The sequence below is a fragment of the Peromyscus leucopus genome, chromosome 14 (genome assembly GCF_004664715.2).
Source record: "Peromyscus leucopus breed LL Stock chromosome 14, UCI_PerLeu_2.1, whole genome shotgun sequence".
Classification (NCBI taxonomy): domain Eukaryota; kingdom Metazoa; phylum Chordata; class Mammalia; order Rodentia; family Cricetidae; genus Peromyscus; species Peromyscus leucopus.
In genome coordinates, this window is record NC_051075.1 from 75,171,888 (window position 1) to 75,188,047 (window position 16,160).

Consider the following 16,160-nt stretch of genomic DNA (forward strand, 5'->3'; position numbering starts at 1 on the left):
CTCAGGCAGTGTCTCCTCATCCCTGTCCTTCCTCAGTGTCTCCCTCATCCCTGTCCTTCCTCAGTGTCTCCCCCATCCCTGTCTTTCCTCAGGCAGTGTCTCCTCATCCCTGTCCTTCCTCAGGCAGTGTCTCCCTCATCCCTGTCCTTCCTCAGTGTCTCCCTCATCCCTGTCCTTCCTCAGTGGCTCCCCCATCCCTGTCTTTCCTCAGACAGTGTCTCCCCATCCCTGTCTTTCCTCAGGCTGTGTCTCCCTCATCCCTGTCTTTCCTCAGGCAGTGTCTCCCTCATCCCTGTTCTTCCTCAGTGTCTCCCTCATCCCTGTCCTTCCTCAGTGTCTCCCCCATCCCTGTCTTTCCTCAGGCAGTGTCTCCTCATCCCTGTCCTTCCTCAGGCAGTGGCTCCCTCATCCCTGTCCTTCCTCAGTGTCTCCCTCATCCCTGTCCTTCCTCAGGCAGTGGCTCCTCATCCCTGTCCTTCCTCAGGCAGTGTCTCCCTCATCCCTGTCCTTCCTCAGGCAGTGGCTCCCCCATCCCTGTCCTTCCTCAGGCAGTGGCTCCTCATCCCTGTCTTTCCTCAGGCAGTGTCTCCCTCATCCCTGTCCTTCCTCAGGCAGTGTCTCCCTCATCCCTGTCCTTCCTCAGGCAGTGGCTCCCCCATCCCTGTCCTTTCTCAGGCAGTGGCTCCAGATCCACCTTTGCTACATCTCCCCAATGGTTCCTGCTGGGAAATGGCACTCTATTGGGAGATGTTTTGACTAGTTTTTATGTCAGCTTCACACTAGCTAGAGTCCTTTGAGAAGTGGGAACTCAGTTGAGAAAATGTACCCACTACACTGGCATGTGGGAAAGTCTGTGGGGGCGTTTCTTTGATTAATGATTGATGTGGGAGGATCATAGCCCATTGTAGGTGGTGCCATCCCTGGGTGGGTGGTCCTGGATGGTGTAAGAAAGCCAGCTGAACAAAGCATGGAGGAGCAAGCCAGTAAGCAGTGTTCCTCCATGGCCTCTGTATCAGTTCCTGCCTCCAGGTTCCTGATTTGAGTTCTTGCCCTGACTTCCCTGGACGATGGACTATGAGATGTAAACTTAAATAAACCCCTTTCTCCCCAAGTTGCTTTTGGTCACGGTGTTTTATCCTAGCAATAGAAACCCTAAGACGGGACATCTACAGGGGCAGTTTGCAGAGACGGCATGAGTGGCAGGGCCCCATCCTGACTTTGACTCAGGTCTGGGTTTTGTCATTTGAGCTCCTGTGTAAGGAAATGCTGTGACCTAAGGGCCATGCTCTGGGTCTGCTGTCTGTGTTCCACTGCCCAGTGGAAGAAAGTGAACCATGGAGGCAATTCAAGTTCCAGAAGCCGTGTTAAAAGAGTATAATAGTTTTTACTCTTTAATTAAAAAAATATTTTATAAGCTGGGTGGTTGTGGTGCATGCCTTTAATCCCAGCACTCAGAAAGCAGGTCTACAGAGTGAGTTCCAGGACAGCCAGGGCGACACAGAGAAACCCTGTCTCAAAACAAAAAACAAACAAAAAACCCCACAAAAATATTATTTTATATGTACTGGTGTTTCGAGTACATGTATGTTTGTGCACCATGCTCCTGCCTCAAGTTTGTCCAGAAGAGGGCATCAGATTTCCTGGAACTGGAGTTACAGATGATTACAAGCCACTATGTAGGTGCTGGGAATCAAACCTGTGTCCTCTAGTAGAGCATCCAGTGCTTTTATTTTTTTTATTTTTATTTCTTTTATTAAAGATTTATTTATTTATTTATTTATTTATTTATTTATTTATTTATTTATTTATTATGTATACAGTGTTCTGCCTGCATGTGTCCCTACAGGCCAGAAGAGGGCACCAGATCTCATTATAGATGGTTGTGAGCCACCATGCGGTTGCTGGGTATTGAACTCAGGTCCTCTGGAAGAGCAGCCAGTGCTCTCAACCACTGAGCCATCTCCCCAGCCCCATTCAGTGCTCTTGACTGCTGATCCATTTCTCCAGTCCCCCTTCATTTTGAAATATTTTATTTAATCCAACATATTCAAAATATTTTAATAGGTAGCCAATATAAAATACCAGGGCTGGAGAGAAGGCTCTATTGGCAAAGTGTTTGTCTTATAAACAGGAGGACCTGCGTTTGTTTCCCCAGAACCCATGTAAATATACATGGACACTCATACACAAATGCATGATTAAATACTAATGGCTTAATAATAACTCCTAGGGGGCTTGGTGTAGAGGCGTACACTTGAAATCCCAGCAATGGTGAGATGGGAGTTGGAGACTGGCAAACCCCTGGTAACTCGATGGCCAGCTAGCCTAGGCTACTTGATAAAGTTTCAGGCCAACAAGGGACCTTGTCTCAGAAAATAAGACATAGCTGAGAACAGATACCTGAGGCTGTATTCTTGATCTCCAAATATGTGGGCACCTCTACTACACATACTCTAAACTATCAGTGACTTAAAAGCAACTTTTTGCCAGGCAGGAGAGGTGACTCAGCAGTTAGGAGTTCTTACTGCACAAGGACTGTGGTTTAGATCCCAGGACTCACCCAACAGGCCAGGCATCCTGTTTACACATGTGACCCAGCTCCAAGGAGGAACAGAGACAGGCATCTTGTTCACACCTGTGAGCCAGCTCCAAGGGGGTACAGAGACAGGCTTGCTGCTGATTGCTGACTTGTAGCAGGCTTTCTTTTGGACCCCCAATCAGCTTCCTAATCATGACATAGAGACTTATTATTAGTTATAAATGCTCAGCCTTAGCTTAGGCTTGTTTCTTGCTAGCTCTTATAACTTAATTTAACCTGTTTCTCTTCATCTATGTTTTGCTTCAGGGCTTTTTACCTTTCTTTCATTCTGTGTGCCCTACTCTGTGTCTGGCTGGCTGCTGCCTGGCTGGCCCTGGGCTTCTCCTTCTCTTTCTCCCTCCTCTCCTCTCTCATGCTCCCCTGGATTCCTCCTCTTACTTATTCCCTCTGCTCGCCCACTCTGCCTATCCCTCTACTGCCTAACTATTGTCTGTTCGGATTTTTATTAGGTGTCTTAGGCAGGCAAAGCAGCACATCTTTACATCAGTAAATAAATGCAGCATAAACAAATGTAACACATCTTTACAGAGTTAAACAAATATTCTGCTACATAAACAAATGCAAGGGCACCTTCACATAGTTAAAGTAACATTCCACAACACTGGCTTCTAGCCTAGCTGAGAAAATGTGAGACCCAGTTTCATGGAGAGATTGTTTCAAAGGAAGGAATAGGTGATGAATGACAGAGGACACCTGATGCCCTTTTCTGTCACACACACACACACACACACACACACACACACACACACAGAGAGAGAGAGAGAGAGAGAGAGAGAGAGAGAGAGAGAGAGAGCGCGAGCGAGCTCTGGCTACTATATTTCTGAAATCTTGTATGTATTTTACACACATGCATATTCCAAATTGGACTATGTCTCTTTCAACTGATGGTCTCATGTGGCCTGTGGCTACCCTGTTGGGTAGTATTAGTGTAGATCTCAGGGAAGAGCCAGGTGGCAGGCAGTGTGCTCTGCTGGCCATTGGTCACCCGCTCAGTGGAAGGGCAGTCAGTCAGCCCTGGGACCTAGGGCCTGGGTGAGCAGTCCCTGACTAATTACAGAGAGTTAGGAGCATCAGATGGGGATGGAGGCATAGGAACAGAGTGGATGCGGGGCCTGGGTCAGGGTCACTACTGACATATCCTAGCCAGAAACAGGAAGAAAAATGGTGGGGTGATCTGGCACAGCTCATTAGAATCCAGCCTTGCTTCCAGAGAGTCTCTGTTCAGAGTCCAGACAAGGCAACACAAAGTTAGCTTCACACAGCTTTGGATGTCTTCTAAGCTCAGGGTGGGGCTTCATAACCGGCTGCCTAAAGCGACAATGCATGCTACTCTGTCCGTGGCACCCGCCCCCGCTCCCCCCCCCACTATTGGAGATTGAACTCAGGACCTTGCATTGTTTATTTACAGACCAGCACTTTACCACTATGCTAGATAGCTTACCTTTTTATTTTATTTTATTTTATTTTACAATACCATTCAGTTCTACGTATCAGCCATGGGTTCCCCTATTCTCCTCCCTCCCCTTACCCCCAGCCCACCCCCCATTCCCACCTCCTCCAGGGCAAATCCTCCCCCAAGGACTGCGATCAACCTGGTAGACTCAGTCCAGGCAGGTCTAGTCCCTTCCTCCCAGACTGAGCCAAGTGTCCCTGCATAAGCTCCAGGTTTCAAACAGCCAACTCATGCAATGAGCACAGGACTTGGTCCCACTGCCTAGTTGCTTCCCAAACTGATCAAGCCAATCAACTGTCTCACCTATTCAGAGGGCCTGATTCAGCTGGGGGCCCCTCAGCCTTTGGTTCATAGTTCATGTGTTTCCATTCATTTGGCTATTTTTTTCAATAATTGAGTAAAACCGAAATTTATTATAAGCCACAGTCGTCCTAGGGACCTCCATGCTATATATATAGCCTCTATGGTTCTATGGGTTGTGGTCTGATTGTTCTTTATTTTATATCTAGAATCCACTTATGAGTGAGTACATACCATGACTGTCTTTCTGGGTTTGGATGACCTCACTCAGGATGATTTTTTCTAGTTCCATCCATTTGCCTGCAAATTTCATGATAGCTTACCTTTTTAAAAGTTTTAAGACAGGGTCTGAAGTTGCCGAGGCTGGCCTTGAACTCTCAAGACCTAGATTTTTTTTTTTCCTTTTGATTGAGACGCTTTATGTAGCCCTGGCTATGTAGTCCTGGCCTGCTCTGCCTTCAGGGTGCTGAGATTCAAGGTGTGTGTCACCGCACCCACCTAGCCTAGAACTTATGACCCTTCCTCCTGTGTGTACCACTGTGCCTCACACCTTTCTTTTTCTGTCTAGTTTCTTCAACTCACCCTCTTCAAAGTCTCCAGGAGCTTCCACAAATGCCTAAACCAGATTGGCTGACCTTCCTCTGCCCCAAGCAGGGGCCATGTGAGGTCTCGCTTGCGCACCTGCGACTGCATCTCGTTACCACACGAGGGCGCAATGGCAAGCAACGTCCCCGCTAGCGCCACTCAGGCCAGTCCCGGTTTGGAGGCTTGGCTTCCCGACTTGCTCAGGCTGCGGTGGCCTCTCCAGGCCGAAATCAAGCCTCTTCAGTACTGAGCACAGCTCGCAGAGCTCTGTCACCCTGCGACTCACCCACCTCTGCCATGTCCCTCCTGGGGCCTGGCCCTGTTATACCTGGAAACATGGGTACACAGCTCCCTGTTTTCCAGTCTTCAAACCCCTCCAGGACCTACCCAAGGTGGGGTCGCCAGAAATCCAGCTTCTTCTGCGGTCTTCAGATCCCTCACTCCCCAGCCCCTAGGCTCTTTATCTGGTCTAGGAGAGTACACATCCGGATCTCCCAACCGATGCAGGCCACACTGAGGACCCCTCGCCCCCACCCTCGGGAATTGAAACTCGGAAGTGAGACGCCCGTGGCGCGCTCAGCGCTCACACCTGATGCTCTCTGTGGACCATGACCCGCAGTCAGGATCAGGGTTTCTCCGAGTCTGGGGACTCTTGTATCCCGCCTCTGGGCAGACGCGGGCGCACTGCTTGCACCGGCCCGCAGTGGAGGCGCAGAGCAAGGACATTTGGGGATGACCAACTTTCGTTGCGCGGCGGCTCCAGGGAGAGGTTTGGGGACAGTCAGCGTGAGACGGTAATTGGACAGCTGAGGTAGGGTTCTCTGAAGATTTGCGCGAGAAAGGAAGAGGCCTGGAACGCACGCGGAGAGGCATTTGGAGGTGCCAAAGGGGCGGAGCCAGCGGGCAGGATTTGCGCCGCCGCCCGGGCAGCGTGCGCCCAGGAAGCGAGGTTGCCAGGACAACGCGTTCTGGGCGGGGCCAACTTCGGGGCGGAGCCTAAGCCCAAGGGAGGTGAGAAGGGGCGTGGCCTTGGAGTCTGAGACGAAAGCGAGGTCGTGATTGGTGAATACTTCCTGCTCTGGGCGGGAACGGCGTGGCAGCTGGGGCCGGGCCTCGAAGAAGGCGTGGCCCTGCGGGGGCGGGTCCTGCGAGCTGGAGCCGGAGGCGGAGACGTGGTTGGCGGGTCCTCGTGCCCGGGGCGGGGTCGAGCCGGCGGGGGCGGAGCCGAGCGGCGGGGGCGGTGCTGGCGAGCGCGGGGCCTGGGGCCGAGGCGGCGCGCGGCGCTGACAGCGAGTCGGTCGCGGCCTCCGGCCCCCTCGGCACCCGGCGCCGACCCCGGCCGGGCCCGGAGCCATGAGCCCGGGGCTGCTGTTGCTCGCTAGCGCCGTCCTGCTCGCCTTCGGCCTCTGCTGCACCTTCGTGCATCGCGCTCGCAGCCGCTATGAGCACATCCCCGGGCCGCCGCGGCCCAGGTGAGCGGGGGGGGGGGGTGGGGGCCTGGCTGGGGAGCTCGATCCGGGGGGGATCTAGGACCGAGTCCGAGCCCACGTACGGGCCGGGGGTCCAGCCTCGCTTTGTACGCGCGGCCAGCTCGGAGACGCAGGCCCAGAGAGGGGCGCTAACTATTCTTAGTAACAAATTACTCACAGCCGCAGCAGCTGCTGGGCGCCCACCGCGCTTGGCTGGGCCGCACAAATGTGAGGGCAGCGACAGTCCTGTCAGGTAGGCGCTGCTGTTACCCCATCGTTCAGACCTGGAGACTGAGGCGCGCAGAGGCGAAGTCACCTGCCCAAGGTCACACAGTTGGTAAGCCTAGATTTAAACCCAGGTCAGCCTGCTTTCAAAGTGGGTTCTGCTAACTTTGGGACTTGGACTGTACTTTCGTGACATTTCCCTGTGTCTTTGTTTCTGTCCTGGGACATTCCATTTGTCCTCAGTATTTCCATCCCATTCTTGGCCCTCACCCAGTTTACCAACGGCCCCCATTAAAGGCTAACCTTTCATTCCTTTCTTGAGACAAGGTCTCTGTGCATGGCCCTGGCTGTCCTGGGACTCTGTAGACCAGGCTGGCCTCAAACTCAGAGAGAGAGAGAGATCCATCTGCCTCTGCTTCCTGAGTGCTGGGATTAAAGGCGTGTGCCACCATGCCAGGCAAAAGCTTTCTGAAGCTTAGAGTCGATGTGTTATGGCAGTGTCCCAAGGGTGTCCCATCACTTTACTGCTGAGAAATTCAGCTCCACATGAAGCAGACTGTATAGGTAGCCAGGCCCCTGCTGAGCTCACAGTCCCACTCCGTACCTGCCACCTCTTGCCCCTTTTGCCCCCAGCCTGCCTGTCCCCCACATCTCTCCACTGGATCTTTCTGTTCTCTTTCTCAGGCCTATGGGGGGTATCTTCTTGGTCTCACATCAAACCGACTGTCTCCAATCACTCTATGTGAAGTCTGCCCAGCTCTGGGTGACTTACAGGGCCACGACCCGCCCCCCCCAAGTCACCTTCTTCCTACCTGTTGACTGTCTGTCCCCATCCCAGAATGTGAGCCCCAGGGGGGCAGAGATGCTGTGTTTGCTGGTGTATCCCAGTGCCTGCCATGTTGCACTTGCTCAATAAATATTTGTTGAATGAATAAATAAACAGTGGTATTAGACACGCTTTTTAAGACCCCTGGACATGAACATTCTGGAAGGTACCATCTCCGGCATGGCAGCCTGAATTCCTGCTTCTGGACTCAAGAGTGACCCCTGTGGCTGGTGGCAGAGGGAGACAACTTTTCTCTCCCCGGCTCTCTGCCCTCCCTGTGTCCTCCTTCTGACCTTGGGGGGGGGGTCCTCCCTGTGATCCCTATCCCTTGCTTAGCACTTATGCCTTCCACTCCACCTAAACAGGCCTTCCCCTGACCAACACGGCTTGACTAGAGTGCTAACCCCTTAGGGAGGGGGCCCTTCTGTTGAACCCCTGAATGTATTACAGTCATCTCATAGATCCTTAAGTCACTGTGCCACCTCTTGTTAAGTGTCTGTCTCATTCACTGTGGTACCCTGAAGTCTCTTCCAGCAGCATCTGGCACATGCACATGACTGCAAATTGGATGTTGGAATCTCCAGGTTCTGTTACACACGACTATTCTGTTTCCAAACCATCTATCCACAGCTCAGGAATGAACAAGCTTCTGCTGTTCTGACAATCTCTTCTCCTAAACTCAGGGGCTTTGGCCTTTCAGAACTGGTTGGGCTGGTGTCCAGAGAAGGCAGAAGTGAACTCTAGCCCTTCTCTCTAAAAACAAACAAGCAAAAAAACCCCAAACAAACAAAAAACCAAACATGATAAGATGTGCATACTTTAAAATCTCCCCTTTGAAGGTGTTTAGCCGAGCCACAGAGTTGCATAACCATCATCAGTAATTCTAGAACATTTCTATCATCCAAGAAGAAATCCTGTATCCATTGCCTGGCATGCCCTGTCTGCCTGCCCCAGCATTCCTCGCACTGGTCTGCGTCTGTCTCCATGGATGGCCTGTACTAGACACTTCCCATGAATGGAGTCATACAATCTGGAACCTTTTGTGTCTGCCTTCTTTCACTTAGCACAGTGATTTCAAGGGTCCTCTATGGAGTGATATGTGTCTGTCTTAGTTTGCTTCTGTTGCTGTGATTTAAAAAAAAAAAAAAAAAAAAAAAAAAAAAAAAAAGACCAAAAGCAACCTGGGGAGAAAGTGGTTTACTTCACCTTCCAGGTTACAGTCCATCATCTGAAGAAATCGAGGCAGGCACCTGGAAGCAGGGACCTGGAGGCAGGAACTGAAGCAGAGAACCATGGAGGAACACAGCTTACTGGCTTGCTCCCCATGGCTCACTCAGCCTGCTTTCTTACAACCCAGGACCGCCTGCGGAGGGATGGCACCACCCACAGTGGGCTGGGTCCTTCCATATCAGCCACTAATCGAGAAAATGCCCCACAAACATGCCTATAGGCCACAATGATGGGGGCATTTTCTCAATTGAGGTTCCTTCTCAGATGACCCTAGCTTGTGTTGTTGACAAAGACAAACAAACAAACAAACAAAGCTGAAACAGTCTGTATCTCTCTCTTGTCTATGTTGTCATGTCTCCATCTCTGACACCAGAATCTACCTGTGACCAGCAGGTGTGCTAAGGGCAGGGCAGTGTGAGGAGGCTAACCCTAACCAGACGAGGCTCTTTCGTAGGCAAACTGAACAATGTATAAGTTCAAAGAATTTTGAGTTCAAACTGGATTGGTGGTCAAATATAAAACTAAACTAAGTGGAAGTTCTGGAATGTCTTCTAGCACAAATAAGAGGCCCTGGCGTTCAAAGCTGGGACTCACAAACTGTGACTGGCCACCCTGTGGCGGGCAGGAAAGCTGTGTAACAGCGTCTGTCCTTTGGTGTTCCAGGGCTTTGCCAGTTGCAAGCAAGGAGCCCTTTGTCTGCAAGAGGCAGCTGCTGCTCCCCCACCCTGCCCTCCATCCTCCTTACTCTGCAGGAGGCCCTCCCCCAATGTGCCTTCTCTGCTCTGAGTACAGCATCCCACTGCACTGATCTGTGTAATAGCTGAAGCCCGAAGCCCCACATAAACACTTCTTCCTGCGTCTCTGTTCCTCCATCATCAGCCTCCTGCTCGCCTGGTACTGTGCAGTGGACAGGGCTTGATGACCAAAGGTCTTTTCTCACCTAGTTTTTAGATAGCTATCTTGACATTGTCTCCTGGATGGTCTGATGGAGGCATTGTTAGGCTTGTCTTCCCACTCAGAATTGCTGGTTCATGAGTTGTCTAGGATGGGGACTATTCTACAAAGCATGTACAGGGCTTAGTCATGGGAGAGCATCACTCTTGGTCCTGTTATGTGGTACCACCCAGTAGACTTTGAGTTCCCAGCTGAGCATTGGGACCTCTGGTACGAGACACACATGGGTCTTACCTGCACACATTTGTGGTAGATAGCCTTCTCCTAACCATTGTGGTGACATCCCTCTGGTGGCCTCACAGTGGGCCCTCCAGACGGCTACTGCTCTTTTTCTGCCGAAATCCATAGAACCCTTGGATCCCCACCTGGCCAGTCACTCTTATGAGGAAAGCAGATATGCTGGGAAGTGCTGCCCTACCCATCCTGCCCGCCCTGCCTGCCCTATGCAATCTGCTAAGACAAGTGGCTTCTGTGTGTGTGTGTGTGAGGTCCCACCTTTACAATCTTACCGGCTTGTTTCCAGGGCTAGGTCTTACGGCTTGTTTTCTCCCCTGCGCCCCCTGCTGGAACCAGAAGGAACAGCCTTTAGTTCCCCTTTCTGCCTGGTCTTCCCAGGTTGCAGTTGACTAGGTGTAGACTTTGTGGTCAGTCAGGCCCAGGAGGAGAAAAAGGACCCAGACTCACAGATGTGACTCAAAACTGAGAACATCCCGCCTCCCATATGCATAGTTTTAGGAGTGACGAATAGATGATTCTGGAAATACGGCCCCCGTAGTATGTGATGTCTGGGACTCACCTTTCTCCAAGGCCCCTCACTGGGAGTGACCTAAGTTGCCCTACGCTTCCTGCCTCAGCACATTCACCCACCCCCTCTCCAGGTGTCTTTCTTGCCTTCTTTCAGCCCTAACGCTTCCCCCTCCAATTGCATACTCAGTTTTTATTCTCGCCTCCTACTTCCCCCAGCAAATAGAGCAACTTGGGGGGGGGGATTCCTGCCCTGACCTCTGCTGCCCACCCCTGCCCCACGGCCCACTGGCACCTTCCAGCTGCTCTTGCAGGTCACTGATGCCTTGACCAAGGCTAGCCCGTCCCCCTGGCTCAGTGGCCCTCCCCCAGCAGCACCCCCCTCCTGCCTACACCATCGGTTTTCTTCTGCATCTCCCCCACCTTTATGTAACATGCTGCACCAGTCTCTGCCTTGAAAAAGCCTGTCTCTCCACCCTCTTGCCGCCCCCAGTTTCTGCCCCCTCAGCAAGCCCTCTAGCAGACCCTGCCTGCGGGCCTCCGGTCTCTCCCACGAACGCTTGAACTCCTGTCTAGTTTTGACCCCGGCCTCTCCACCCATGTTGCTGAAGCCAATGCCAACCCCGGGCGCCTACCCAACCCTAACCCCGACCCCTGCCCCCCGCAGACTGTGGCACCGTCTCTGCTCACTCCACCCTGCTTCTCCCTGTCTGGTGGCACCTGCTCAGTCTCAGTCACTGTCTCTCTTTTTCTGTCTCCATGCATCCCTGTGGCTTCATCTGGGTACTGGCTGGAACATGGCACCTTCCTGTGAACCCTCAGCCCTGAATTTAGCATGGAGTCTCCTCTGAACTCCAGATGTTATCTCTGCTTCCCATCCCTCTAGGACAGTGGTTCTCAACCTTCCTAATGCTGTGACCCTTTAACACAGTTCCTCACGTCATGGTGACCCCCCCCACCATAAAATTATTTTCCTTGCTACTTCGTAACTGTAACTTTGCTGTCATGAATAATAAACATAAATATCTGATATGTAATCCCTGTGGGGTCTCGACCCACAGATTGAGAACCACTGCTGTAAGCCCTTTCTGGAAGCTGGTACAAACAAGGGCTCCACACCCACGCCTCTGACCTCATCTGCCTGTCTCGAGTTGTTGGTCCTGGGGGAAGAAAGGAAAGGAAAGGAAAGTAGTTCATGGGTTCAGGTACCCCAGCTTGGGGGTGTTCATAGAGAAAGAGATTAATCCAAAAAGGTGAGGAACCTCAGGGAAACGGAGGCACAACTTTCCTTGTAACTCTTGATGCTTGTGTGGAGCACATGTCCCACAGATGTCCCACAGTGTGAGGAAGCAGAGCCATTGATGGGACCTGCTCCTCTTACAGGCAGAACCAGAGAAGGCCCTGGCACAATTGCAGGGTGGGTATGATGGCTGTGAACCCATAGATACGGCCTATCACCTGAGTAAATGATAGACACCCCCCCCCCATTCAGCTAGCTGTCCAGGCCACAGGCCTCTGTCCTGGACCTCTCACTGACCCAAACCTCTGCACCCTGGCTCTGTTTTTATCTCTCTCTGGCCGTGCCCTGGTCTGTTGCTCTTTACCTCTCCACCCCACTGGCTTCTGGTGCCTCTGATCTTGCTCTGGGCCTTGACCTGCCCTCACTTCCGGTGTGGCTATAAAGGATCCATTTAGGACCACATCAGACCCTATCCATGCTTTGCTTAAAACCCACCAGTGACCCACACCCCACCAAGGTGAAAGTCCACAATGCCCTCCATCGTCCACCCTCCCACCTTGGTGATGCCATCTTGTACTGTCTCTTCTTGCATTCCGCCTCAGCATATGCATCTTCTTGCTGTCCAAGCACGTACTTACCTCAGGGCCATTGTACCTGCTATCACCATTGTCTGGGGGGTCTTCCCCCCTCATAGATCTGTGTGGCCAAATCTCTCACAGCTTCTGTGTCTCAGTTCACATGCCATCTTGTGTGTGTGTGTGTGTGTGTGGCACGGGGGGAGGGGGAGATGTGTCATTTGTGTGTGCTGTATTCATGTGTGCGCATGTAGAGGCCAGAGATGTCAGATGTCTTCTTCAGCTACTTTATACCTTATTTCTTGAGGCAAGGTCTCTCACTAACGTAGCTCTCACCATTTGGCTACACTGATAGCCAGTAGGTGCCATCTCCCCGTCTTCAGCATGGGCATTACAGGGTGTTCTCTGCCATGCCTTGCCCTCCCCCCCCCCTTTTTTTTAAACATTGGAGTTTAGAATGAAGACTCAGCTCCTCATGCTTACATGGTAACTAACAACTGAGTTATCTCCCACCCCCCAGTGACCCTGTAGAGGGGCTGTTCCCTGTCTGTATTAAATGTCATCCCCCACATGCCTGTCTCTGTTGCTTTACCGCTGTGTTTATCCGTCACCACACCACCTGGAATCTCTAGCTCAGGTTAGTTTCAAATGTTATGTAGCTGAGGGGGGCCTGGCATGTGACCCTCTTGCCTCCATGACCCCGTCCCGAGCCCTGGGATTACAGATAATGCACCACCACACCTAGTTTATCGGATTCCTGAACTCTGGAACCCGGGGCTTTGCACATGTTAGGCAAGCGGTCTGCCATCAAGTCCACCCGGCCTGATTGTCTCCTGTGTCACCGTTCTCTGGCATATTATTTTAGTACACACCCTGCCGGCGCGAGCACTCTCCGGCGTATTATTTATTTACCTCCCTTTGGTCTTGCCCTGGGTTCTGTGACCTAGAATACTCCAACTGTAGTTTCAAGAGGCTGCCGTGAGCAGAGGGGAATCAAATCGTACGCGTGTGCACTTAGAGTGTGCATCAAGGGGACAAGCAGGTGTGCTCATGATCTGGTGCTCACACTGAAGAGGACAGATACTGTCCCCTGATTAGAAGCTCATCCTGGTGCCTGCTGTGTGTTGTTAGATGTTTTTTGCTCTTTTCAGGGGCCAACCACCCAGCTCCAAAATAAATCACACATGGAGGCTTATTCTTAATTATAAACGTCCAGCCTTAGCTTGGCTTGTTGCTCACTAGTTTTCCTTAAACTGTTCCATCTATCTTCTGCCTCTGGGCTTTTCCCTTTTCTTACTTCTGTAATCTTACTTTCACTCTTACTCTGTGGCTGGCTGGGTGGCAGAGTGGCCTGGCCCCTGGAGTCCTTCTCTAGCTATTTCTTCTTCCACCCCTGTCTCTATCCACCTGTAAATAATGATGACAATGGTTATTGTGGTGTGTAACCTGGTTAGGTAATGCTAGGAACCGTGGGTAAGGCTTAGTGTGGGGCCTGGCACATGGTGAATATCCATGAGTGTCAGAGGCCATTGAGTCCTTCTGCGATGCCAGCCCTGGGCCTCTGACAGAAGGGACAGAAGGACAATTGCTTTCTAAGGAAGCCGTTGGTACCCACTACACCAGGCTTGGCACCATCGGCACCTTTGCCTGGTGCCCTCAAGCCATCTCCACGCCTCCCCCAGCTTCAGACCACCTCACCTGGGCCTGTGAGGGAAGGGCATGCTTTGAGGGTGACCACTGCCAGCCTGATGTCTGCCTTTCTTTTAGCTTCCTTCTAGGACATCTCCCCTACTTTTGGAAAAAGGACGAGGCTTGTGGCCGTGTGCTCCAGGACCTGTTTTTAGATTGGTGAGTTCCAACTCGTCTCTTGTTCTTGCCCTGGGTTTCTCAGTGGGAACCCCACTTTGTCTAACTCACCATAGAAACTTCCGGTTTGCCCACCCTGCCCCAAGACACTCCCAGTGTCTACCCGAGGTCAGTTCCTCCCAGCTGGGCACTCCCAGCACCTGACCTTACCCAGGGCACTCCTGCCTCAGCAGCATCCCTGAGCACAGAGGCAGATAAGGCAATGTGAAGCCAAGATGTTTTGTTGACTAGCTGAGGAGACTTATCACAGCTGTTAGAATCTCTAAGCCTCAATTTCCACACCAGCAAACTGGCTTGGAGTGCAGGTAACAGTTATTGTTTGGGGTGTTATTTTCTGGTGTTATTTTCTATCTTTCAAAAACACTTCTAAATGCATGATATCGCTTACTTCTGGCACAGGCTTTTTTGGGCAGAGGAGGGCATTTCAACTCTTCTTTCATGGATGTGGAAAGTGAGTTTAAGGGAATCCTGACTTAGCCACGAGTTAACAGAGAAGAGACACACACACCCTGCCAAGCCTCCTGGGCCCCAGAAGAACTTGCAGCTAGGGCTGTGTGTTTCTTGAAATGGGGTGTTTCTGCTCCTCCTGATAGTGGGGGCCCTCTGGGCCAGGGATGATGGTATTCTGGCATGGGGAGTTGACAGTCACCTTGATTCCCAGGGCTAAGAAGTATGGTCCTGTTGTGAGAGTCAATGTCTTCCACAAAACCTCGGTCATCGTCACGAGTCCCGAATCAGTCAAGGTAGGAGATGACTCCCCCGTGATGTCCTTCCCTTCCCCTGGGGTGCAGGTGTCACCTGGCCCCAGGGACTAGTATTGCCCTTCTCGCCAACCTCCTTTGAGTCTTCTCGAAGCACTGATGTACAACAGGCTTTTCTGTGTCCTCCAACCACCATGATATGTTCAATTTTCCCAGGGGTGGGGCTTAAGTACCCCACTGATAGAGGAGTGTGGGCCATGGTGGTACCAGGAGCAGGCACGCATTACCTGCAGGAATGGACTCAAATATGACCTGGGACAAATGACTTCATTTTTCTGGGTCCCAGTTTCCTTCTTCATCTGTAGGGATGATGGCCTCCCACAGGTGCCTGCAGAATCCAGAAGAGGGCTGGTATCTCCTGGAGCTGGAGTTACAGGCAGTTGTGAGTCACACGACTCAGGTGTTGGGAATTGAACTTGGGTCCTTTGTGAGAGCAGTAAGTGCTTTTAACCTTTGAGCCATCTCTCCAGCCCATTGTTAGTGGGTTTTGTTTTGCATTGCTTTGGTAATGCTAGAAATAAAGCCCAAGGCTGGATCTTACAAGGGTGCTACCACTGAGCTCTACTCCCAGGCCTAAACTAGAACTTCATGGACACATCAGGAGACAGATTGGACAACCATAGCATCAAGAACAAAGTTAAAAATCACTTAAAAATATGAATTTGTCTGGTGTGGTGGTGCACTCCTCTAATACCAGCACTCTGGAGGCACAGGCAGGGGGATCTGTAGGAGTTCAATGCCAGCCTGGCCTACAGAGTGAGTACCAAGCCAGCCAGAACTACAGAGTGAGACTCTGTCTAAAACATTTTTTTTCTTCTTCTTTTTTTGGTCATTGTTTCACTTCTTTAAAGGATGCCAGACTTCAGCTTGACAAGTGACTTCCTGGCAGATGAGCCTGGTCCTTTCCAGCCTGAGTGAAAGTCTGTAGTGTAGGCTAGAACAGACCTGACTCTGGGGCTGTGCCAGCCCCTCTGTGAGGGAATAGACATCCTGTGGCCTCTCCTGAAGGCTTTCTTTCTGAGGTTGGTGTGCTCTGGGCCAGGGCAACTTCAACCCCCTGTGGTGTGTGTGTGTGAGCCCCAAACCCTCAAAGCCAAAGGCTGTGGTGTGTGTGAGCCCCAGACCCCCAAAGCCGAAGGCTGTGGTGTGTGGGAGCCCCAGACCCCCAAAGCCGAAGGCTGTGGTGTGTGAGAGCCCCAGGCCCTCAGAGCCGAAGGCTGTGGTGTGTGGGAGCCCCAGGCCCTCAGAGCCGAAGGCTGTGGTGTGTGGAGCCAGGCTCAGAGCTGAGGCTGTGGTGTGTGGGAGCCCCAGGCCCTCAGAGCCGAAGGCTGTG

At 51.8% G+C, this 16,160-nt stretch overlaps 1 protein-coding gene across 2 annotated transcripts in view; it reads left to right on the top strand.

The window, feature by feature from the left end:
* Positions 1-6,178: 6,178 nt before the first annotated feature.
* The window catches only part of LOC114701904 (cholesterol 24-hydroxylase), a 29,184-nt gene continuing 19,202 nt past the window's right edge, over positions 6,179-16,160 (top strand). For both annotated transcript variants that reach the window (XM_028882102.1, XM_028882103.1), the window contains exons 1-3: positions 6,179-6,409; positions 13,968-14,048; positions 14,728-14,809. In XM_028882102.1, the coding sequence (XP_028737935.1) occupies positions 6,291-6,409; positions 13,968-14,048; positions 14,728-14,809 (282 nt within the window). In that variant the 5' untranslated portion in view covers positions 6,179-6,290. The remainder of the gene's footprint in view (positions 6,410-13,967; positions 14,049-14,727; positions 14,810-16,160) is intronic.